Below are 25,523 nucleotides of genomic sequence, written 5' to 3' on the forward strand. Positions count from 1 at the left end.
TTTTAAGTATGTGCAATATGAATGATAAATCATCAATCTAGAGAAGAGTGTTCAGACGTTCAGTATTAAATATTAATAATATAACAGTAAAAACATTTACATTTACCAAACTCATAATAGAATACTAAATATAAAATAACTGTGTTGTCTGATTCAAACTAAATAAATATGAATGCGTATAGGTTATTTTTTCAATAACAATTATTGAAACACTTATAAATGAAAAAAATGTTTTAATTTCTAAATCATCTAAATTGCTTGATGAGATACAAGTTTTAAAAACAAAAATTATATCAAAACAGATTAATTAGAAATTAAATTCAAATTTTTAATAAAATAATCAAAAGAAAATTAAAAAAAAATATATTTTGTCATCAAATTTGAACCTGATATGTTTTCTAAAAAAAACATAAATATAATTACCTAATTAACACATAATCAACCAGACATACATAAAACTAATAATGCTTTAAAAAAGATATTTATTTCATAATAATTTAGGTTAAAAAGGTTCAAAAAGCTTATATTTTTCAAAACTTACTTATATAGTTATATAATACAAATATTAACACAAATAACACTAATAATATTTATTTTTTATAAATATATTAATAGTATATACCATTTTTATTGCTCTAATTTTTTTGATTTTTTATCTAAGGATCGGACTTTGTGAAATTCTCTTACAAGTGAACTCACAGCTTCTTCATGTCCTTCAAAACTATCGGCTTTTCGTAATCCGTCTTGAAAAGTATTGAGATCGAATTGACTACGAAAAGATTCTGGATCACGACAAAATTTACTTGGCTCTGGAGTAATTGATTTCTTTCGAGTTGGAAATGTTTCCCATGATCTTTGCTTCCGAACAGGTCCTGTTTTTTTAGACCGACAACGGACTGAATTTGTCGTGCGAGTACATTTTTCGCCCTCGGGAGAAGTAATGTGACTAGAAAAAGATTTCAGAAAATGTTATGTTTTAAAGACATTCAAATGTTTACCTCTAAAATATTTTTAATATATTTTATAATTTGATTAACGGTATTTGAAACTTCATACTTATACAACAATTATTTAAAGCATAATACCTAAATGCTCAATCATTTAAGATCCTAAAAAAAACCAATAAACCGATTTTAGTATTTTGAAATTATTGAGTTATCAGACATCACTAGGCTAAGGTTCACTCTAGTCTCTAAGTCCAAACTATGAAAAGATACAATCTTAATATACCTATTACTGACGTATGGCAGGTATTACGAAAACAGTATTTAATACCGTATTAGTGATAAGACTGTAAAACTATAAAAGTACCTATTTTAAATTTTGTTGTAACTTTTTTCAGCTGCCTCGTGCAACAACTGAATAAGTATAAGTCGTTGATAAAGGTATTTGCATTTGTATTTACTTATTCGGGAGACAAATTACTTATATGATAAAGATAAATTGCATGACTCCTTTAAGTTAAATTTGTGTTGAAGGTGTAGTTCTAATTCTTAAATTTTTAGTACAACATCGTTATATTATTGATACACAGTAAATTAATTAATTAAGAAAATATTATAAATTATATTAAAAACATAAATTAATTTTAAGGTACTATGCCTAAAACAGTTATAATTTCTTAAAAGGTTAATATTATTTTTTAAGCCTTTACATAAAGCTATAGGGTTATTTAAAGACCTTTTGAAACCAAAAGATTCATAACATTAAAATATTAAATTAAAGTTACATTTATTTATTTTTTAAGTATAGAGTATTTAGTATTAGTATTATTATTTTTTTATTAGATTAGAAAACCACGAAAATCCTCTGATAAAAGGCTTACATATCCCATCATTTCCTGAAAATCCTCGTCGTAGGCTTAAAAGAAAATGGTTTAGATATCTTATAACTTAATCCTATAATATCGACAATTCCAAGTTATAAGTGATACTAATGAGTAGCTCTTTATTCACTTAACCTCAATAATGTTATTTTGTATTCCCTTCTCACATATACTCCTTGTGCTTCATTGCATGGATTGTAAAATTCTTAAAAAAAAATAAATCTAGTATCATAATTATGTTTACATATCGGAATAATCATATGCGTGCGCACAGGGGTAGTGGGCGTGCTCTTTCTACCTCTGAACGGTTCAATTCTATTTGTAAGAGGCCATACAGGTTCAACTGCCCAAGCTCGGTTACCACTACCCTATACTAAAATGTATTATCAACAACTAGTTAATAATTTTAGATATTTTTCTTAAATAACATGCTAGGTATATGTTATTTATATTTCCTAACCGAAACGACATAGATTCTTGGTACATAGCACCATCTTCGGTGTCCGAATGTGGATATCTCTTATATTTTCTCGGTGCAGCTACAGGTATAGGCATAGGATCTTGTACAGGTGGGGGCATTGGTTTCTTGTGAATTCTTCCTCCTTGTTTACGACAAACTTTTGGTCCTTCACAACTGATCGTTTCAACTTCTCCAATCATTCCTTCCATATATTCAAAAGTTTTTTTATGTTCCTGCTTTTGATATCCTAAAAAATGTAAACAATTTGCCAGAAATTTATTTTAACAGTTAATAGTTAGTAATTAATTATAATAATTAATAGCTATTTAATAAATGTTAGTATCAATTATTGTTTAATAGGATGTCAGTATAGACGTTACCTACATGATAAACAACGATTAAACCCGTAACAAATTCTTCAGATAATATAATATAGTTTGCAATTACTAATAAAATAGAGAAAAGTTTAATTTGATTTGTTTTTTAAAATATATATTTCTTGTATATTTATGTTATACCACAATATTAATTATCCCCCATTCTAATTTTTTAAATTTGATTTTTGAACAGTAATAAGGTGCTAAAGTATTTAGTAACTTTTGTAAATAAACTCAAAAAAATGTATATTTTTGAGGTAAATATGGTAAAATAATATCTTGTATGATGTATATCATAATTTATGAATAACAAACTTACTTGTCCAAAAATCAACTTAGTCATATCAAAAAGCAAAATAATTCATCATAGCAATACAATTTTTATATTACCTTTATCGTCATCTATGATCTCAAGTTCAACATTCAGTTTTTTTTTCAGATGATCTTTTAAATATTCTCTTAATTTATCACACATCATTTCAGTATTTAAATCCTAAAAATACGTTTAAATAAATATTTTTAGTGTCTAACAAATAGTCTACATATTAATTTGCATAGTAGTATATTATAATACCCTCTCGTGTATATTTGAAGTCGATTGAGCTGCAAGATGTTGCATATCACGAATATCTATCATTTGGTATAAAGAGCATGCTCTTGTATTTTTTACGCATTCTTCGCCTACAACTATTAAATAACTATTAGATAAAATAATAGGAGTATGTCGTATGTATAGTGTAGGTACCTATATGTAGTTATATTTATAGTTAAAAATCTATAATACTAGTCCTACCGTTTTTTGGTTTAGATCTAATTGGACAATCTTTTATACGGCCTTCAGACTTGCTTCTCTCTCTAAATTCTTGAAACGTTTTATCCCGTACACAGACTTTGTCCACTATATGAGATAACACACTCTTAGTAGATTGTGTCTTATGAAAATATAACATTTGTTGATCTTTTTCTCTAACCGGAGTTTCTGGTCTATTATCTTTGGCGTATATTGTGTCAGATAAAGGTGACGAACTGCTCATGCAGTGAGATTCCATTTTGTGGCATCCCATTGGAAATCTACACAATAAGATAGTAACATATATTTTATTATTGGAAAATGTATAAAATGTATTGATGTTTAATATAAATGTAGTTCGCGCATTTCATTATATATGCAGTATATTTTACATATTATGTTGTATTGGTAAGATATTTAACCTTTGGGTTTGCTGAAGTGAACTTAGTCGATCCAATAAACTCTTTAAATCTGCCATTTCATTATTATTTGGTTTAGATGTCAATCGCTTGACATAAGGATCTAATTGCTGAGCCAATGTTGCTAACTGTTTAACTTCACTTTGCAAATTTGTTATATCAGTCATCTAAAGAATCATATAAGCAATTTATTTAAACAATATTAATCTATGAATTAAACATTTGAAACCATTAAAACATACTTGTGACTGGAATATATCTTGTTCAACGTGAATTCTATACAATTGTTCTTGCCAAATGGTTTGAAACACCGATCTCAATCTTTCTAGTTCTATTCTATTTTTATCAAGAGTATCATTTAAACGAAGACAATCTCTAATAATATTTTGATGCCTTAAGATCAAAGGAGGCACAGCAGGAGATTTAGTACCTTGGAGAGCTCTTACTTCTCTCTGTAATTCATTTAAACGGTCTTTCACACAACTCAATTGAGTACCCAGTTCCTAAAAAAATATTATTTTTATTTATAATATTAATTTAATAACAGACAATATGCTACTTATCGTAAAATTATGTCTATAAAAAAATAGTACACGTGCAGTATGCTACCTACAGGAAAATATGACATACTTTTCTTGTTTATGTTATAATTGTGTTTAATTTTATTAGTTAACACAAACGTGTGGGTACCCGTGACTTGACGCTTAAAGATAAATAATATATTATTATAACAACTAAATAGCAATTATACTGGTAAATATCCACCAACACAAACATGAAACAATAACTTAATTTTGGATATTAAATTATTTTAATCTGTGTTGTGTTCTTCCACCTTGCTGTGTTAAGCAACAGGTTTGTTCAGACCACCAATTAAAAGAGAAATGGTGGAACTCCATTAAAACACAACATAGAAGATTTTTAATATATATTAGCTACAAACGTCAAAGTAAGGATCACCGTAGGTACTCCATCCTTATCTATACCTCTAACTACGATTCAAGAGAACGTACACTTGGAGTGTCTGGACAAAAGACGACAGTGCATTGATATTTGCTTCATGACCAAACTATATCTTGTTCTGAGCTTCTGAATTTAGTACAGTTTCGTGTCCCTCAATACTTGCCTCGATCCTGTCCTACCTTCTCTATAAGACACCACCGAACATCATATGGTTTTAATAACTCAATCGATCGCATTACACTCAAATGCAATCGATTGGAAAACTTCGACATATTCAATATAAAAAGCATGTCATACCTAAAGTTATAAATGTATGAACATATATTTATATATTTTTCTTTTTTCATGTAGTTCAAGTACTTTAATAGCTTATGTATACTTTACTACATACTAACATACTAACCGTCAACTTATTTACACTTTGTACCTACTTTGTTTTTTTATATCGTTCTCGAGCCTTCACATGCATTTATACAAATAAATAAATAAATAAACACAATAATTTATTTGAAGTTTTTTGGAATGCGTAAACACAGCATAAGTAACCACGTATAATGTATTAAAATACTTGACAACGATGATAATCAGCGATATATTAAGACAATTTTAGTTTAATAAATTGTTATTATAATCACTATTATCAGTATGTAAAAAATTTTAAACACCTGTAAACTTGTTTGGTAGGTAGGTACCATACTATACTAACGAAGTAGAAGTAGCCAGTAGGTCGAAGGTAGCATACTACAAGATTACCCAAAATATATTTAATATTACTAAACAACGCATATTACAATATTAATGAATTTACCTTGATCTGAGAATCAAAACTTCGACAATGATTAGAAAAAGTACCTTCGCCTTCTAAAGCTTTAGCTTTAAGAGCAGAATGTTGTCTTTTACTAGGCAATGTAGACTGTGATAGGTTTAAGTTTTCTTTAGACTTAGCTGCCAGACTGTTTATATTTTTCGATGATTCATATATACCAGAGTCCATTACATCTGATTTACCAAACCATGGTTCCAAACACTGAGCAAACTCTGAACGGTAATTCGTTTTTATTGTACTGGTCAATAAAGGCCTGTAAACGAATATATAACTCATTAGTCATTGTTATAGTATTACATGATGGATTTATGAGAATTTATATCAGTTACTTTGTCGGCTGTGGAATTTTCACAATAGTGTTTAATCGATCGAGCATTAAAGACACAATCTCAAGAAAATGATACTTATTTGAAGTTGATACAAAATTTCTACAAAGAAGAATGTGATGTTGCAAAATTGGAAGCACTGCACTTAAAGTCAAAAGCTGATTACGAAAAGCTCTCTCTTTTATTTCATATTGTCTGCAAATAAAAATAAATATAAAATAAAATATTGTAATTGTATAAGAAATATATAATTTGTAGGAACAGAAAAACAGCGTGAATCTACAAAACTTAGCCTCGTGCGGCAATTAATTATGATATGACTACTTATTAATGGGTGCTAGTTAATTCTGCTATTAACAATAAAATACACTAAGATTCATGTTTCAAGTGAGAATCACAATTGACAACTGGGTACCTATATTATATTATGCGGATTATAAGTAGGTAAATACCTAAAACTATAGTGGCTATGAGGAATAATTACTTAAATTATGCCTAAAACTAAAATAATATTATAACATTAAATTATTTGTTTTGTTCTTGTATTCTTGACTCTTGTTGTCAATCAGTAATAACCAATTATTATTGGGTTAAATAATGATTAATTACACAAGTAAAGTTATAACAGAGTCTAAATAATCTTTTAGAAATTTAGAATAATGGGTAAATAATTAGTTATAGGTAATATTAACTTTAAAAAAACTACACCATGTATTTATTGTTTATTCTTTAAAATAAATTATAATATATATTGTTTGATATTTCCTATGATAGCCGATAGGTACAAAAAACATACCTAAAAAATATAATAAGTATTTTGTATTTATTGATGCTTCACAGTTCACACCTCTTTTAATGCAATACACCAACACATGTAAGAATTTAAATAGATAAATAATAATAAATTAAACTTCTTAATAGTCTATGTTCACACACCTATTGAAGTTTTTATCATGTATTTAATAAATATAAAATTTAAAAGTATAAAAAAGTTCTTTCATTTTGAATAGGTATATTTTTCGTATATTTTAGAAGAATAGTTAAAGTTTGATAAAAATTTACTATAAACTATCCCAAAAAAAAAATAATAACTCAATTAAATAGCTGAAATTTATTTTGTTTTGTCGTATTATTTTTATTTATTACGTATCTTGTATCTATGTACCACTGAACCAGATAAAAGAAAGGCGGCTGCACAATAATGGTCTAACCACAGAATAAGCCAAAATGTACCCTATTACTCAGATCACAGAATAGTGTCCGACTAACAACATTTTCGTCATATGCGGGCAAATGTATACGAGCACTTTTATAGATATTAGAAAGTCGTCTATTTATCTTAATTTTGTAAAGAGTGTGTTTTTTTTCCCAGTCAGACATTTATCGAAGATATTTGGCTATGTCGGCTTTAGCTTTTAGGTATGAGCTCTTGTTTAAAGTACTCGTGGAGTCGTGGAGACTGACCTTGGCGGAGAGGGAAAGTCGTATTGACAAATTTATTTTCGTTAATTTTGACATGCTAGTAGGAGTTCAAGATATTTTGAGAAGGTTTTAAAGATTCGTTGAGACCATGAGGGTACATAAGGATCAACAGAATCATGAATGGAGTAAATCACTTTGCCATCAGCATAATCGATTACAGCTTACAAGCGTTTATGGGTGCGTGTACGATGTACGTAGGTTGGTCAAAATAGTTCTAAAAGTTGAAAAGTGATGTGCATGCGGACTGTTGCACCTTGGAGAACACCAAACGTTGGCTAATATTGGAGAGATACTAGAGAGTAGTGGAGAGCTCTAAGCTTGATCAGACAACATATACACTTAAATAAAATACTTATATATTTGAAATTTGGCGTTCAAGAATATTCTGTAGGCATATACACAATATGCCACTAAAAATTCGTTAATCTATAAAGGTTAGACGTTCGATTACGACCATACCACGTATTACCCCGTAACAGAGTCAGCAAACTCGACACGAGCTGGTGGGTAGGTAGTACTAGGTACCAGCATATTATATATTTATATCTATTCTACTTTAGTTATATTAGAAGGTTAGGTTAAGTACCTACCACTGCATCAAGTGTGTCAGCTCGTTGCTGACTCTGATACGAGTAGGGCGAGTAGGTAGGTATTATGTTATACTTAATATTTGTCAAATAGGTATTAAAAAAATAAACTGTCTTATTAAAAGAATTAGCTTTGACAACTCATAGAAATATTATATAGCTAAAAAAAAGTATCACTACCTACATCCTACCGTTGAATAAATGAAAAATGAATAATACAATTTAAGCGATACAAACTGTTTAGAAATAAAATATAAAAAAACAATATGAATCGTTTATTTGTGAAAGGGGTTAAATAACAAAAATCAAATATTAAGAAAACTGAAAAAATTAGTTCAATTTTAACGCAGTTTATAAAATAACCTAAATAATATTTAAACACTCTTCCACCCATATAAGTTTATTATTGCGACAAAACACAAAATGTACAATCAATTTTTTAAAAATGAACAATGGATCTATAATAATAGGTATTATAACCGTATAGGTAGGTACAACATATTCTATTATAATGGTAACTAGACCAAAAATGTTTGTTAACTTAATATATTAAATAAACGATTCATATAATTTGTATTACCTACATACAAATATTATAGTACTCAATGTTTTTACCTAATATAAGCAATATGGTAAGCTAGTAAATAAGTACGAGTATACATTAAGAATATTATTATTTATTACCTACATAAAAGTTATTGATTTTAACGCTTTTCAAATTCTGTTCAGCTCAATAATAATAATAGACCGAAAACAATATGTAAAATGTATTATAATAATTAATATTACCGTTGGACTTCCAAATGCATATCGGTTTGTATTTTGTTGATGGCGTCGTGGAGCGTTTGGACGAAATTGTGTATAGTCAATTTCTCCGTGTCTGTATTTTGCCGCAGTTCTTCAAGGAGCGTGTGACATGCCACTACGCCCTCGCGAATTGTACTCTGCATGTCGTAGACCGACTGAAACATATTTTCGAATTTATTAGCACACGTGTTTGACGACAACAGACTCAAAAACCACTTACTAAAAGTGCTCTATCTAATTTTTTCAAGTTTTGATTATAAGCTACGTCTATGTCTACGCATGCCTTGCGACTCTCGGGAGGCTTTTCGCGTACGCAACTGGTACAGATCACGTGTTTCTGAGTACTCGAAAAATAGCTGATCTTTTCGTCGTGCTTTGGACACTACGGAAACGTTTTTAATATATACAGTTTATAAACAATATCACTTTTCATACTAGGTTCCTTTACTTATTGTTATATTTACAAGTATTAAACAAACGTCCATAGAAATATTAAAATATCCCATGTCTATGATATTTTATTGATATTTTTAATGTATTTATTATTATAGCATCCATATAAGCCCGGATTGAGAAAGGGGTTTACTTAAAGAGTAAACAACCGGATCCTCGTGTTAAAATGTCAGTTAAAAAACGTTTTCATATCAATAATATTAATTGTGGTTCTAATAAAAAAAATGTTGTGGGTACATATTAAATAGCAGCCATGTAGAAACTTAAAAGGATATCACCAAGTTGTATGCTATATTTGTACTTGTATATACCTTTATGATAATATAACCATGAATTCTGATAAAACAACATTTATGAAACTATCAATAAATAAGATTGCTAATGACGATTGTTCATTAATAATTCATAATTGCAATAATAAATTGATATGCAGCAGGCTAAATTGCAAACAAATTAATCAAATATCTAAAATTAGATATTTGGGTATTATAATCGATAATAATTTGAGGTGGAATTACCATATAAACAATTTAGTAGGTAAACTTCGTTATTCATTATACAAATTCATTAAACTAAAAAATATTTTACCAATAGAAACTTTACGTATGATATATTTTGCCTTTTATCAGTCTATCTGTCAATATGGTCTGTTAGTATGGGGAGGTGTCAAAGAACATTTTCTAAAGAGTCTTCAATCCAATCAAAATAGTGTTTTACGAATAATATTAAAGAAGAAATCATTAATAGGTTCTACAAAAATAAATTATATTACTTTAAGTGTTCTTCCAGTAAAATTCTTATACAGGAAATTTGCAATTTTATTCATTATAAAAAAAATAATTAATCTAAAAAATAAACCACCTTTTTCACAAGTAAGAGAAAATAGAGCCTATAATTTACCCATAAAATATACTAATAAATCATTTGGCCAATCTTTTGTTGACTATCTAGGCTCAACTTATTTCAACCAGATGCCTATATTATACAAAAAAAATTTTCATGAAGGTAAAGTTAATGTGAAAAAAGCAGTCTATAAATGGCTTTTCTCAGTTTTATCAACTCACTAAATAAGTGTCCGTATCTAGATGTTTTGGATTTTTTTTCTTTTTATACTTAAATTTTGTTTTCTTTTATTTTAATACGATTGATTTTTGCTAATTACAAATATATTGATATACCTTAATTGTTTTCTTTTTTTATACATGTTTTACAGGTTTTTTACTAAACTATGTATAACTTTACACTCGTGTTTATTTTATATTATTCAAATTATGTAGTAATCAACTATTAGATTTACGTTCACGCTTTTCAGTCTTATGATAATATGTATTGATATTTTATTGTTTATTAATTATTTTATCTTATATTTTTTTTAATTGTAGATTTTTATCTGTCTGTCTCTGATATGAAATGAAGTATCTTATTTATTTATTTCTATTGTTAAACTCTCTGCTCCACCACAAGCTTGCTTAAAGGAGTAGATATATTAAAATCTTTATTTGTATTTATATTATATATATATATAATGTTAATGTATTATATCTAATAAAGATTTAAAAAAAAAAAAAAAAAATGTCTATTTTCTATGGTGGACTCCAAATAAAAAAAATAATATTGATGAGTAGTGGACCCCCAGACAACACCTTAACAAATGCCTGGGCAAGCCACTGGATATACAACAATACTGTAATCAATAATAATAAGCATTGAAATATGCTGTTATTTCAAAATTGCAATATTTATATGTGTCTTCTTTTTTTAAATTATTACTATTTGTCGTGTTTTAATATGTAATTTGTAGGTATTGCTCATAATTCTATTGTTTATAACTTTCTATGATATTTTCTAGCGTATCTAAATAATTTAGGCTTGTGAATGTGTCATAGTCACACACTCACACAACTGTCACAACTTCGCAAGTATTTAGGCACTGTTTGTCTGTTTAGCATTTATTATATTTATATGCGCAGTACACTCCATACATTTTATCTTCCTAATATTGTGTCGAGGGGTGGCGAAGGTAAAAAAAAATACCCAATTCATTTCACATTTGTTGTTGCTTAATATTGTAATCCGAATCTTAATATTCACTCCATAGTTACGCTTCAAGGTCAGAGACCAAGTATTAGCTTCTTAATGATCCATGGACCTCTAGAGCAGTGGTCTTCAATTGTATTGGACTTGGGACTCATTTTAGTTGTTATTATATTTTTATATATATATATATCAATACTATGTGTTATAACTAAAAGCGGACCAATTTTTAAATATTTAGGATGATAATTAATTATTATTATTTTATTTATTTGTATATATTATTATGACATAAACTGCGTGGTTATTAGCAGAGTTTTACAGTGGGGGGTGGTACGGTTGGGTCTGAACGTGTGTACCTACGTGTGGCAAGGATTTGTTGCTAAAAATCCTGAGTAGTCACCCATCCGGGAACTAGTACCAACGGCTGGTGAGTACACTCAGAGCGCGTACACAACTGAATGTAGACACTGTGAAACATCAAGAAACAAATAATTATTATTAAGTTCATTTAATTCGCTTTGTAAAATTAAGTGAAATACGTTTAAAGTTTTCAGCCATGTACATAAGTATATTTTTTGATTATTATAAAAATATATCACGACCCAACAGCCACCATTTAAAGATGATCACTTGGTACTCTAAAGGATTTAATCCGAGCTTATAGTGGTATACTGAAATAATATGCGTTTTTGAGCATATTGTGAGGCTTACTATTTCTGTTTTGTCAGCCAAGCGCTTGGACATTTGCACTATGTCATGTGACGAAAACATTTTTGCACGGTGAGTGTTTTCTCGGCAAGGCTTGCACAAAGCTTGACCTACAAAGCCGATGATAATTTTTTTTTAATGGGTACAAATACAGTGTAAACCCTCTACTCACCCAAGGGTATTGGGTGAATAGGACGTGGGTGGTTTATTATAACACACACAGGCTTACCACAAGTGGAGCAAAAATACATTGAGGACGGATCGCGTTTGTCGCAATTGGAGCAAGGGGGGTTCTCGACGTTCACCATATCAATCAATTTGCACATCAAATAGTCGGGAGGTGGTAACTGTACTCCTTCTTTCAACGTTGTTTGTGTTCTAAATTGGAAAATAAATTATAAATTATAATATACATTTATAACTTTTTTTTTTAATCATAATCATAGTATTATTATTATGTATTAATAAACTTATAAGTTTTAAGTATAATATAGACTACACTACTTCAGCGCACTGAACGAAAAATCCTCTTCCATATTAACAACACAAATTTGTCAAATTTTGATAAACCATATTATATGTACTTATATTAAAAAATAAAAATATTGTTAACATGAAAAATAATTTTGTCAAAATGATATACCGTGCATAATATTTACAAAATTAATTTATTGATTTTTGCTAGAAAAAAATATTATTACTCCAACAGTTATTTTATAAAAACAATAGGTAGACGATTTTGTAGTTTTTATAAAAATAATTTTACAATAATAATATAGTTACTAAAATAGTGTTTGAGATATTAACAAATACTTTTTATAATATTAACATAATTATCCTTGTTGTGATGACAATTATTTTGTACAAATAATAAATAAAAAATATAATTCTTTATGTATTTTCTTTTTAAAATAAAAAAAACTTTTGAAAATGAAAGAGTGGCAGGGGCGAAAAATAAAAATAATTATCAATAAAAGTTGACCATAATATAATATATATGTTGAACTTGATTAGGCTAGGCCTGGAGATGTGTACTGGCGTAATGTGTTTTGTAATTTGTAGTAAACAGTAATGCGTATATTTTAGTCATATTGTTCCCATGCATTTGTTATTTAGTACCTATGTACAGTTTAAAAGTTATAAAAGTTAAAACACGGATTATATGAAAATTATTATTTATCTTATTTAATCGGTGGGGGTGGTTATAACGTCTATATATCTAGATATCTATAGCACGGCAAAATAAATTATTATTTTGTTTATTTATTTTGTCATCAAGTATGCACCTATAGTTATTACTGTAGAGACCGGATTCTCGTGCAGTTGCAACTTTTTTTCCTTTGCTTTAAAACATATAAAAATAAATTAAAAATCCGAATTACGAGAAGTAGATTAATTTAAACGTAGTTTTATTTTGCACGAAATTGCACGTTTTACACTTTTTATTCTAAATTGCACGATTTTGATTTTCGTTACATGAAATTGCATAATATTCTGCATTTTTAAAATTAAACTAGATAATATTTCAGTTTTCAACTGTACAAAAGGAAAAAATGAACACGGGCTGATAATATTGTTAGAATAACATCAATTTATTAGTGTTTCGTGGTAAAAATAAATGACAGCAACTACTAGTTAGATAATAATTTGGAATCCCCAGCCATTAGCACTTTAGTTCTGTCTGACTTTGTGTTTGATTGAGTGTTTCTTGAATCGGTTAGTGCAATTCACGTTGGTGTCGTGATTGTTTCGTTACGAATAATTTACGTAAAGAAGTATAAACAAATTTTAAAAATGCCAAAAATTGGGAAATTTATCCTTCAATAAGCAAATTGAAATTGAAATATTTGAAACTATAGGAGAAAGTCTTAAAAAAATAAATAACGAGAAAGGAAAAATTATGGATCACAAATTTAACTCCTTCGTGGAAAAGAACACAGGTTACGCTCTCATAAAAAAAATACGACTGCATAAATGGTACGAAAAATATTAATGTTGAACAACAGCCTGCAATCGTCGCTTGCTACAAAATGAGTCCTATCATTTCTGTTGAATTAGAACGAACATTTTCCAAATTAAAAGACATATTGAGTGATAGAAGGCACAATTTTTCTGCAAACAATTTTGAAATGTATAACATTGTAAATTTTAACTCAATAAAAAAATTAATTATTTTATGTATGTATAATAGTTAAAATTAAAATTAAATAGCTTAACTCTGTTGGTATGGTTTTTTACACAATGTGTATATTTTTATCAATCTTTTAATTATTTTTTAATTATTAATTGCTAATCCTGTAATAGAGTAAAAAACTGGATAAATAAAGTATAATTTAAGGGTTTAAATCAATGTACCTACTTTGAATGTTTACAAAATTTTGGTAAGTATTAAGCGATTTTAGGCAAAAAATACATTTTTGTATGATTTAGGCACTTAATTGCATGTTTTAGCTATTTTTAAGTCATTACTGCACATTTTTTTGATTTTTACTGCATGAAAATCCGGTCTCTAGACTTATAAGTTTAGCCTGAAGATGGTTTTCAACTATTTATTATAAGTACTATACTACTATCCATGGCTGAGTGGGATCCGGCTCTAAACGATAAACAAATAACGGAATAAACCAATGCTTCAAAAGGATATAAACACCGATGCTGAACAATAATAAATAATAATTAATAATCGGTAGGTATGTTATAAATAAGCAACGTTCTATTTTTGAAGGCCACAAGTCAAAAACAGATTGTACACAATTTTTAAAATTAAAATATCAAAAAAGGGATCCTATCCTTCGATATCAGTCTTATTCTTATATAATATAAATTTGATAATAAAATATACAGAATAATAATAATCTGTTAAAAAAATATTAGTGTTAAATGTATTATTATTTATTTCCAAAGTTTGTCCAAGTTGTGCGTTTGGAATGCGGAAATGAAATTACTCGACCATGAGGTGCCGGGTGGCGCGTCTACTACGTTATCTGTTAATGATCAATAAATAGTTTTCAACTATTTTGTCTTATAGTGGTTATTTGTGAATTTTCGTCGTCTGTTCACGGCATCAATAATCTATCGATCAAGATTCAGTTACTTATTCATCCACTGTATCGTATATTCTGATATCGGCGGTGATATCATTTAACACCAGTACTTACAGGATAACACAATAACAGTAAAACACGTGATTCATTTTTGTCATATTCTTGATATTAACTCTGACGAATGAGCTATTGTATACCTATTTAGTAATTAGTTAATATTTTAGCCGTGAACAGTGAACACCAGCGGTATAATCGACTTCTAAGAAGATAATGTAAGTAACGAATATTTTATTACAATTACTACAAATTACAATTATACTTGAATAGTTGAATGGAAACTAGTTACTTATTAATTATTATTGTTGCGTGGGTGTTCAAACATCCGTTCAAGTTTTCAATTGTTAATATTCCACTTCGTAGTAAGAGTAACGAAAGTATCTAGTAATTATCAAGCTTGATTACCTATATACATTGTTATGTATATTATCTGTTATTATTTTTTATTATTAAATATTTGTTGTTTGCACATCAATATTCCGTTAGAATGGCCACATAATTTTTCGATTTACTTACCCATTTATCTTAGTGTATATTGAGCCCATGCTTACCCTTTTCAACTTAATTTCTATTATATAATTATATATATAGTTAAAATTGAAATATAGGCAGGTAAGTATTAATATTGGAAATAATAAGTGTACAGTGTACTGTCTATTGTTCTAGTGTCCACTGTGCAATTATCTATAACCAATGCCATTACATTTTTTTTTATAACTCATTGAAAATTATTATTTCCATCACATATTATGTGAATTTATGTCACCATAGTATATACCTATAGGTACTGAATAATATTCCACCCATCTTAGGTGTACTTTTTTTGGTAATTTATAGGATGCTAATGCTAATACCAATGTGTTATAAATTTAGGTAATTTGGTAAAATAAAATTAATATAATTGAAATCTGCTACAACTAATATTTAATTATCATAATTTGCCTAAATTGTACTTAGCATAGGTACCTAATTCATTGAAACATTTTTATGATTTATACTTTAATACCTTATTAAAAAGTTAGTTTGAATAGGTGCATAATATACTGGTATTAATATGGACTAGGTGTCTGCTATTATCCAATTGTATAGGTACCTATAAATAATTAAAAAAATATATTCTTTTACGTAATAATATTATAGGAGTTTCTTGTAATTGTTACCTATTTATTATGAAGTTTATATATTATGTAATTTCATAATTTAATATCATTTATCAATATTAAAATAATAAAAAATAATTGAAATTGTATGAATTATTTTTTTATTTACAGATTTAATTGAAAGTATCTAAAATGAAGAGATCTAAAGTAAAAAAAATTATTCTCGCCAATCGTGTCAAATGTTCTAAGAGCTCTCAAATATGTTACTTGTGTGATGCTATAAAACAAACGCAGAAAAATTACAATTTATCTTCATTACTGATGACTGTCCGCCAATGGGATACTAAAGGATCAAGTAAAATAAGAAGAAGTATTAAGAACTTAAAATGTTTTGTATGTAATTATAATTCTAATTGTTTTAATAAATGGAAAGCACATATCATGTCAAATGGACACATGTCTATGTGCCACACCTTAAACAATGTGTGTTCATACTTCTGTGAAGCTTGCAAAACATTATTTTATGGCTCCGAAATGTGTATAAGTCAACATAAAAAAGATGTGCATGGTGGCCAAAGTAATTTGTCTGGTGTATCAATATTAATGTCTGAATTGATGAATTGCTTGGATATTCATTCAAAACATATCTATTTTTGTAATTTGTGTAATATCGTTTCAGAAACACCAATTCATACATCTGGGAAACATTTTAATAATCAAAAATTGTATGATTGTAAATATTGTAATACCACATTTCTTTGTAAAGCTGAAGAATTAGATTTTCATGAAGCTAGTGTGGAACATTTAACATTTAAATGTATTTATTCGATAAAAGAAGCCATTGAAGTAAACCGTTTGAAAATACAAAAACAAAACCAAGTTACAAAAAATACACATGATCTTCAAACAAAAGCAAAACAATTAGAATTGCCATTAATTATATTGGACAGGTTTCAGAAAACTTCAGAATCAATGGCAAAATGTAATTTTTGTAATGTTATTATTTGCTGGAGTACTCAAAGAATAACTAAACATGTAAATATATGCTTAAATAAAGGCAATTTAACATCAGAAATGCATGAAAATTTGATCACAGCTTATGATTGTGAACTATGTAATTTTAAAACAAATTCTTTCTTTAGCCACAAACTTCATGTGATTTCACCTATACATCTCAACAATTCCCACAAAAGTGGTGATTTCTATTCATATTTCTGTACTATTTGCCATTTATACATTTATGCTTCCAAAATTCAAATTAACGATCATTTGAAAAGGAAACATAAAACAAAAATGACTGGCTTGCCTTTATTATCTAAAGTTTTAAAAGATAATTATAAATACATAAGCAATCATCCCGGCTCTGACTTTATTGACTATTATAGTGATCAGCAATTTTGTGGAAAAGATTTTTTTCCAATTCAATGTACTGTTTGCAAAATATCTTTCTGCATGAGTAATTATGAGTATAACTTACATGAGATTTCTAGTGAACATATTATTTTAAAATATTTTACAACAACAAATCCTTCATTAGTTATGAAACATAATTATGAATATGAAAATGTACAAACTACATCTACTATAAATACAAATTTAATTATAAACAATGAAGCTTTAAATAATAAATGTTTATCTTCAACCAAAGGTACTGTTAGTACTAATCCAGAAAAAAATTTTGTAAATGAAGGTAAATAATAAATATCAAAATTAAAATAGGTATCTATATAAAACAGTGGTTGGCAACCTTTTTGGATTCTGGGGCCACATTCAAAAATTTAAAAAGTTTTCGGATTAAAATCAAATTATTTTACTCTCATTTAAAAAAATAATGGCCAAATGAAGTAGTTGTGCAGGCTGCCGGTTGCCGACCACTAATATAAAGTATTAAATACTAATATATTGAATATTTATGTACCCACTAAAATATAGTTACCTGTGTTGTAAATTATCTTAATATCTAATTTCATATTTAATTTAAATATTTAAATTAACAAAACCTAATATTATGAATTATAATTATAACACATACCTAAACAAATAACTTTAATTTATAAACCATTTTACGAGACTGATTTTATTTAATTTAACAATTGAATTTATATTTTAATAGACCATACGGATATCAAAAAAAGAAAATTACCTATGAATAGCACCATTTCAGAAAACAATAAGCTGTTAATAAATTGTAGCAATGGAAAATCACATTCAGCAATTTCATCTACTAATACCGATCATAACACACAACAAAATGTCACTAATTGAATCTATTTATTTTGTAAACTGTTATTTTAATTGGTTATAAATTTTAGGTACACTTCTCTGATGATAATGTTGATGATGGAGTAGAGATAGCATATTTAAAGTCTACTGCAGGAATTCTTTTTGCCCAACATACTCCAAAAGCCTTGCATCATACAGATGTATCAACAAGTTTTGATGACCTGAGGCAGACGAATATAGTAATGATACTTATTACTATTATTATTAATGCTTGAACTTAAATGCCTAATAATGTATACTCAAGTGGACACTAACCATGACGTGTTTGTTGTCTCTGTCTTTACAACATACAAACAAACATACAACATGGCAAATTTTCATACACTATTAGTGTGCCGTTAGTTTGAAATTAGAGTGGATTTACCTATTATCAGAGCCGTATTTAGGGGAGAGCAATGCAGTATTGTTTCAATAAATAATTTATTTCTGGAAAGAATTTGTATTATGACCCTTGTGAACTTAACGTATAAGTGCTAGAGCCTAACATAAAATATTATTAATATTATTTTAACATAACCACGGTTGTAGATAGATAACCATGACTTAACCATAAAGAACTATAACTAAAAATGTGTTGAGAAAAATCAAAAAAGTGGATCTATTTTTTGGTTGGGGGAGGGGGGCGTAAAATTATGGTTGACCCAGGACTCAAAGATTGTAAATATAGCTCTGCCTATTATCAAACGTTTAGGTAAGAACATTATCTGGACTTAACCGTCTGATTTTTTTCTTTGATATTTCGATTTTCAAGCGAGATAATGAGATATGAGCATTTGCAATGTGTGATATTTCACATACTCATATTACCTTGTTTGAAATTTAAAATATCGAAAAAAATTAGCCTACACATAAGCACAGTTAATGTGTCTAAGACAGAGAAAACAAATGCAATGGCTAGTGCCCTCATAATATGTATGCAGACATGCAGTTAAAAACTAAAAATATGCCTTTATTACTTTTGCTTTTTGGATTCTTATGTTTTTTTTTCTACAGCAAATAATTTGCATTTGGGGACATTTTATATTTATTTTTCTCTTACCTTTTCTACTTACTATTATTATAAATTATAGTTCAAGAATAATTATATGTGAAATTTAATTTTCAAATTTTAAATTACGTGTAGCAATTAAATAATATTGAAGCTAATAGTTTTTGATTTAATTAATTTATCATATTTTTTTAGACCAAAGAGCAAAAAACTATTCAGTCTGGTACACAGTCTAATATTACAACACCGTACAAGCAAATACATCCAAGCGATACAGATCAATTATATGGGCAGTATGTTATAGAAAGACTTAAAAATATACACAACACATCTCTTAAAAGTAATATAAAAATTGAAATAGATGCTCTATTTTGTATCTATACCTAATTAATTTATTAAATGTGTTAAAAATTATTAAGGATATTATGTTATCCCCCCCCCATTTCAAAAGTCACTATTTACTACTAAGCATATATCATTTTTGGAAAATTGTATAGGAGGGGCTTATTTCCCCTAAAAGTATATACAGTATACACTATATTGTATATAGTACATTATAGGTATACAATATAAGTCGTTGAAATAATGCTTCTATTTTCAACTTAAGTATATTTTCTAGTGAGAAAGTGAATCTAGTAGACAGTCGTTACTTTTGAAAGTTTAAAATGGATAATTCCCAGTAGTTTTCAAAAGCGCCACGAAAACAAAAGAAAACGGGGGATTTTTACTCATAACCAGTTTTTGACAAAATCATTTTGATTTTTTGTTAGTAACTAATTTAAAAATAACCATAGGTACATGCAACTTTCACCGAATATTCATATTAACATTTCCTAAATACCATCCCTATGTGCAAATAGAAAGTTGAAGTCTATGCGATGTCCGTTTTAAGTCTTAAATGTTACCACACACAGTGATATCTATGTTCAACTTCATGGATGTATTGTAAAAAAAAATTAAATAGTGATATCTATAAAACATCGTGGCTCAGTGGTATATGAGAAATCACTATGTAATGATACATAGGAGTTACAAAAGTGACATGTAAAATTTTACTATTAATATAAGTAATTCAAAAGATAATTTAATTTGCACTAAAGATCATGGTATTGGTATAATATAAGTGATCAATATAATTAAATTCTTAAATGATAATATTAAAATTGAAGTTATGAATTATAATACATCTACAGTGTTTCAAAATCCCATTTCTTCAGATATTATTAAAATATTTTATACTCATGAAATTATTCCATAGCCTTCTTTAATTTCAATTGATGTAGACTCTATAGAATATAAGTGTTTTTCATTTCCAATAAATGACCATAAGTCCATAGTCTTAACATTACTGTATTCTACATAGGTAGGTAATTGCTGTTTCTATATGTTAGTTTTTGTTTGTACAGAGCGTAGTTATGTTAATATAATTATACATTTTTATCACCTAATTTAAGTTTTTTTTTAATAATATTCAATTAGAATATTATTCAGTTACAAAATCTATAGGTATTATATTCTTGTTTTAAATAAATTGCATTCGTTTTTGTGTACCTACCTACTTTATTTTGTTTTATTTTTATGCCTACATTGATTATTTAAAAATTTGTAATTTTTTGTTCTAACTTGTATAATGGAAATGAAATTTCTATTTTATGTTACTTATTATTATATTTGTTATTTTTAAAACTGTAAAATAAATAACAAATTTAAATAAAAATTTTACTTTTTATCTTATGTTTCCATCAATTGTTTAGTAATATTTTTTCTAAATATTCAAGTTAAAATAATTAGTTTTTTTGTTTATAAAATATAGTTTTAAGTTGTAGTATTAGATTGGCACCTACCTAATCAATGTCTTAATAACAAGTCTTTTGAATAAATGAGTAATTTAAAGTATATTATAATAATAATATACACAAAATTAAAAATTAATATCGTTGGGGACAAAATGGAAGGGGTGTTTAGAGCCTCTTGAATAATATTAAATTAAACAAATTGTTTATTAATTGTATAATATAATTATTTCAGACCGAAATGTAAAAAGGTAATTAATATTATTTTGCAATAATTAGTGGGTATATAGTACAATGTAGGTAATGAACGCGTGATTAATAAAAGACGGTGCATCCGAATTGCATGCCAAAAAAATAAATATAAATCGGGTGGTCCGAATTGCATGCCTTGAAGGGGTATATCCTAGTAAATAACTTACTTTTCAACTGGAGGATCGGGATTTTGTTACACTGTGAATAAGAATCATAAAATAAAACAATTTTTTTCTCATCGACAACAAAGGCCAATAGTTAAATAATACTATTGTAGTTTAGGGTAATCAAGTGAGTGTATTTTAAATAATATTTTTAAACTTGGTGGTTTTTTTTTACATTTCGGGCACACAATATTAAAATTTAAATAAACAAAATAATATCACGTTACAGTATAATAATAATAAATTGGGGGACGAGGTGACCGAGTGGTCTGACGCGTCCGCTGCGACGCAGCCGATCGCGGTTCGATCCTCGGCCACCGGGCGGCATTTTTCTCTGGACAAGTCGCGGTGACCGGAGAACAAGTGCCGCCATCCCCCAACCGGGCATGGCAGAAACCTACGGGTGCCCAATAGAAATTCTGCCAAAACAAAAACACACACGTGTCCCCCCCCCCCTACAGTCCCAAAACTCTACAGTACCACACAACCTACAGCTAATGGCCTCAGTTGCCGAAGCTTAAATCAAAAAAAAAATAATAATAATAATAAATTAAAAAACAATAATAATAGTAGGTAATAATATTATAATAATAGGTAGAATACAATTTTAATAATATAATTATCTATATAGTATATAGTCATAATATATTAAAAATTTAGTTTTGTTTATTTTGTTGTCGGCAATGACATGTATGCCAACTTTTCTACATATAAAAGTCTATTAATTTCATTATTTTGAAATTCCGTCAACACTAAACTTATACTTTTTTCTTTTTCTAATATTTCCCGGCATCTATTACTTAAATTTGAACTACGCATTTTTACATATATATCACATTGTACTTGCTTTAAGACATCAACTAATTGAAAAATATTAGGACTTATATCAATAAACGTATGGTGTACGGCATGTAATCCGGACAAGGCCCTCTAAGAGATGGCATGCAATTCGGACAGACCCCTCCGAGAGATGGCACGCAATTCGGACAAACCCATACAGGAGACGGCATGCAATTCGGACATTTTTTTTTTTTTGGCATGCAATTCGGATAATCGGATGCGGGGCACCTTAGTTGCGTCCCATTAAAAAGGTATACATGAATTGCGTCCCACTATATGGGATAGGTAGTAGAATTTTTATTTCGTTTTCAGGGGTTCTCAAAGGTATATTAACTATAAGTAAGCCACCGATGATGTTGCATTTGCAACTTTTTTCTACTTTTTCAATTTATTACCAAGTAAGTTTTAAATACATTTTTAGTAAGTAGAAATTCAAATCTAAAAATTTTAAGTGCAATTTATTGTAATTTTTGGGATTTTTTCAATTTTTTTGCAATTTTGTTTATTTACCAATTTACTCATTTATACAACTATTTTAGCTAAAGTCGACACTCGACAGTTGTACAGATAAGTTATTACTATAATTTCCCTCTATCAATATGAGCAGAAAAAAGTTCANGCAATTTGATTATGAAGGAAGCTCATTCCTGGTTGAACATTATAAGGTAGGTTACATTTATACAAACCTTTTAGTATTTACTATTTACAATGTAAAACATTTCATAATAAAAAATAAAATGTATTTTCAGGATATATTAAACATTAACGAAAAAAATTTAAAAAGCGAAATGTTGGTGTTCAAAAATATTATTGGTGATAATATAAAGGACTTCAATTTTATAAAAGAAAATTTGAATAAAAAAGTGTTTCCAAATTTATATTTAATGGTACAAGTAGCCATTACTTTGCCGATTTCATCCGCCACATCAGAACGCTCTTTTTCAGCTATGAGGAGGATAAACACATATTTACGGTCCACAATGAACCAAGATCGGTTTAGTAACCTATCAATACTCCATATTGAAAAAGACATTGAGATTCCAATTGAACAAATATTAAAAATATTTATTGATAAAAATAAAAGAAAAATGAAACTTTGAATAAATAAATAGATTTTGTTGTTGTGTACTTGTGTTATTATATTTTTTGGTGAATTTTTAGGGGGTGTGGGGGCATCGCCCCCACGGGTTACTTTTCATATAATGTCAGGTGGGGGCTACAGCCCCCCCAACATTTTAGCCCTAGTTGCGCCACTGGCTTCAATACCTCATATTATTTCATGAGGGGTATCTCAGTAAGGTGTCCCGATAGGTAAGGCGTAAGAATGTGTAGGTTAGGTCGTTATAGGGTTTCGGGTTCGAATCCCGCCAGACCTGCATCACTGGTTTACAGACAATTTTTTGAATCAATTTGAATGCTCAAAATTGACCCGATACGTACCGATACACTCCAAATTCTTTCTTTAAAATCGTACATATATCTCATACTAATTGCCGATGAAAATTACAATGTGATGTAACATAGACCATTATTTTGTGACATCGCATGCACTGACTTCACAAGGTCTGGGTTATCTCAACGTCGTCTCTGACCTCAAATATCGAACTGCACATGTCTCAGTATGACTACTACGTTATTGCTATGCAACTAAATTTTTCACACAAGGATAAGATTTTTAAATATTATAATGACAAAATTTTTTTTTTTTTAGTTCTTTTCCATAAATATCGATAAAAAATTCATCGCTGTGTTAATCAGCTTAAAAATTTAATAGCACTATAGCAGTTCAAAAAATAAAAATATAAAAATACTTAAGCCGCGATTTTATTTTATGAGTATTAATAAATTTCAACTTTAAGATTTTGAACGGAGAGATGAAAGTATTAATTTTAAAATGATGTGTAGCATTTTTTTTTATTATTATCTGTGTCTGTGTACACGATAAGTAGTCGAAATAATTTTTTGATTTTCAACTTCACTATCTTTTCTTCAGAATCTGATTGGTGCATTCGGGAGGTCAAAATTTAAAATTCCCAGTTGTTTTCAAACGTGCCGGGAAAAACAAACAAACAATTAAGAAAAACGGGAATTTGCTTTTATGCCTACTAGTAAAATAAATTACTTTAATCGCAATAATATCATCAAATATACTAAATTACGAAGTAATATAGACTGACAGAGTCAGATCGCCTTCGCTCAGAATCGCTTTTCGTATACAATGATTTTATATCATATCTTCCAAGAAACCTGGAAACGGCTTTTTTGTGTACAATTATAGCTATATATTAAGACGATGTTATTGTAAATTATATTTTTTTTCGTGATTCTATTGCTTACAAAGAATGTAGTCATACATTTTATTGAAATATTTAATTGAATTTAAAATAATAAATAAATATTTAATAAACAATATATTTCTTTATGTATTTTGTTTTTAAAATAAAAAACTTTTGAATATGAAAGGGCAAATAGCTTAATCAGTCACTGATTACAATTATTGTGTGTGTATAGTGTACTAGTGTGTTGTGTGTAGGTACCTACTGCAGTGTATTGTAATTTGTAGTGGATAGTAAAATTCATGTTTCAGTCATATTGTACCTATACATTTGTTACTTAGCACCTATGTACAGTTTCAAAATTAAAACACAGATTATATGAAAATGAATTTAATCTACTGCGTAGTATTAATGGCTAATGCTAATCAGTAAAATTAACTAATTTAATATTACGATAATTTCTAAATAACTAAGTAATATAGGCTGACAGACCGTCTTCTCACAGAATCGTTTTTCTTGTATAATGATTTTATATCATTGAATTCAAATTTAATACCATCCATTACGGTGACCCACTTGTAACCTACCTTACAGAAGCGACTTCCACTTACCCGCTTTTTTCAAAATTATTCCCTTCAATATTTGAAATTATTTTTTAGATAAAAA

At 28.2% G+C, this 25,523-nt stretch overlaps 2 protein-coding genes across 4 annotated transcripts in view; one reads left to right on the forward strand and one right to left on the reverse strand.

Annotated features, from left to right (window-relative positions):
• Window positions 1-571: 571 nt before the first annotated feature.
• LOC111026908 (RING finger protein 207-like) overlaps window positions 572-25,523 on the reverse strand; it is a 28,615-nt gene continuing 3,663 nt past the window's right edge. Inside the window, exons 2-14 of one of the 2 annotated variants that reach the window (XM_022305088.1) lie at window positions 12,290-12,438; window positions 12,064-12,170; window positions 9,083-9,244; window positions 8,845-9,017; window positions 5,990-6,181; window positions 5,643-5,913; window positions 4,114-4,374; window positions 3,875-4,038; window positions 3,456-3,733; window positions 3,237-3,343; window positions 3,053-3,155; window positions 2,286-2,532; window positions 572-946 (exon numbers count right to left, since the gene is read on the reverse strand). In XM_022305088.1, coding sequence (XP_022160780.1) covers window positions 628-946; window positions 2,286-2,532; window positions 3,053-3,155; window positions 3,237-3,343; window positions 3,456-3,733; window positions 3,875-4,038; window positions 4,114-4,374; window positions 5,643-5,913; window positions 5,990-6,181; window positions 8,845-9,017; window positions 9,083-9,244; window positions 12,064-12,170; window positions 12,290-12,438 — 2,533 coding nt within the window. In that variant the 3' untranslated portion in view covers window positions 572-627. Of the gene's footprint in view, window positions 947-2,285; window positions 2,533-3,052; window positions 3,156-3,236; window positions 3,350-3,455; window positions 3,734-3,874; window positions 4,039-4,113; window positions 4,375-5,642; window positions 5,914-5,989; window positions 6,182-8,844; window positions 9,018-9,082; window positions 9,245-12,063; window positions 12,171-12,289; window positions 12,439-25,523 lie in introns of both variants that reach the window. The other variant, XM_022305087.1, reaches the window with a different exon arrangement.
• On the forward strand, window positions 14,927-19,964 carry LOC111026909. 2 transcript variants are annotated; one of them, XM_022305090.1, is made up of 6 exons: window positions 14,927-15,376; window positions 16,433-16,616; window positions 16,695-17,951; window positions 18,375-18,514; window positions 18,574-18,723; window positions 19,728-19,964. In XM_022305090.1, exons 2-6 carry the CDS (start codon window positions 16,454-16,456, stop codon window positions 19,917-19,919), a joined length of 1,902 nt encoding a protein of 633 aa, XP_022160782.1. In that variant the 5' UTR covers window positions 14,927-15,376; window positions 16,433-16,453; the 3' UTR covers window positions 19,920-19,964. The 2 variants fall into 2 exon arrangements, with proteins under 2 accessions (XP_022160782.1, XP_022160781.1); XM_022305089.1 differs by having other exon boundaries at window positions 14,928-15,376; window positions 16,433-17,951.

The sequence above is a fragment of the Myzus persicae genome, unplaced genomic scaffold (assembly GCF_001856785.1).
Source record: "Myzus persicae strain clone G006 unplaced genomic scaffold, MPER_G0061.0, whole genome shotgun sequence".
NCBI lineage: Eukaryota > Metazoa > Arthropoda > Insecta > Hemiptera > Aphididae > Myzus > Myzus persicae.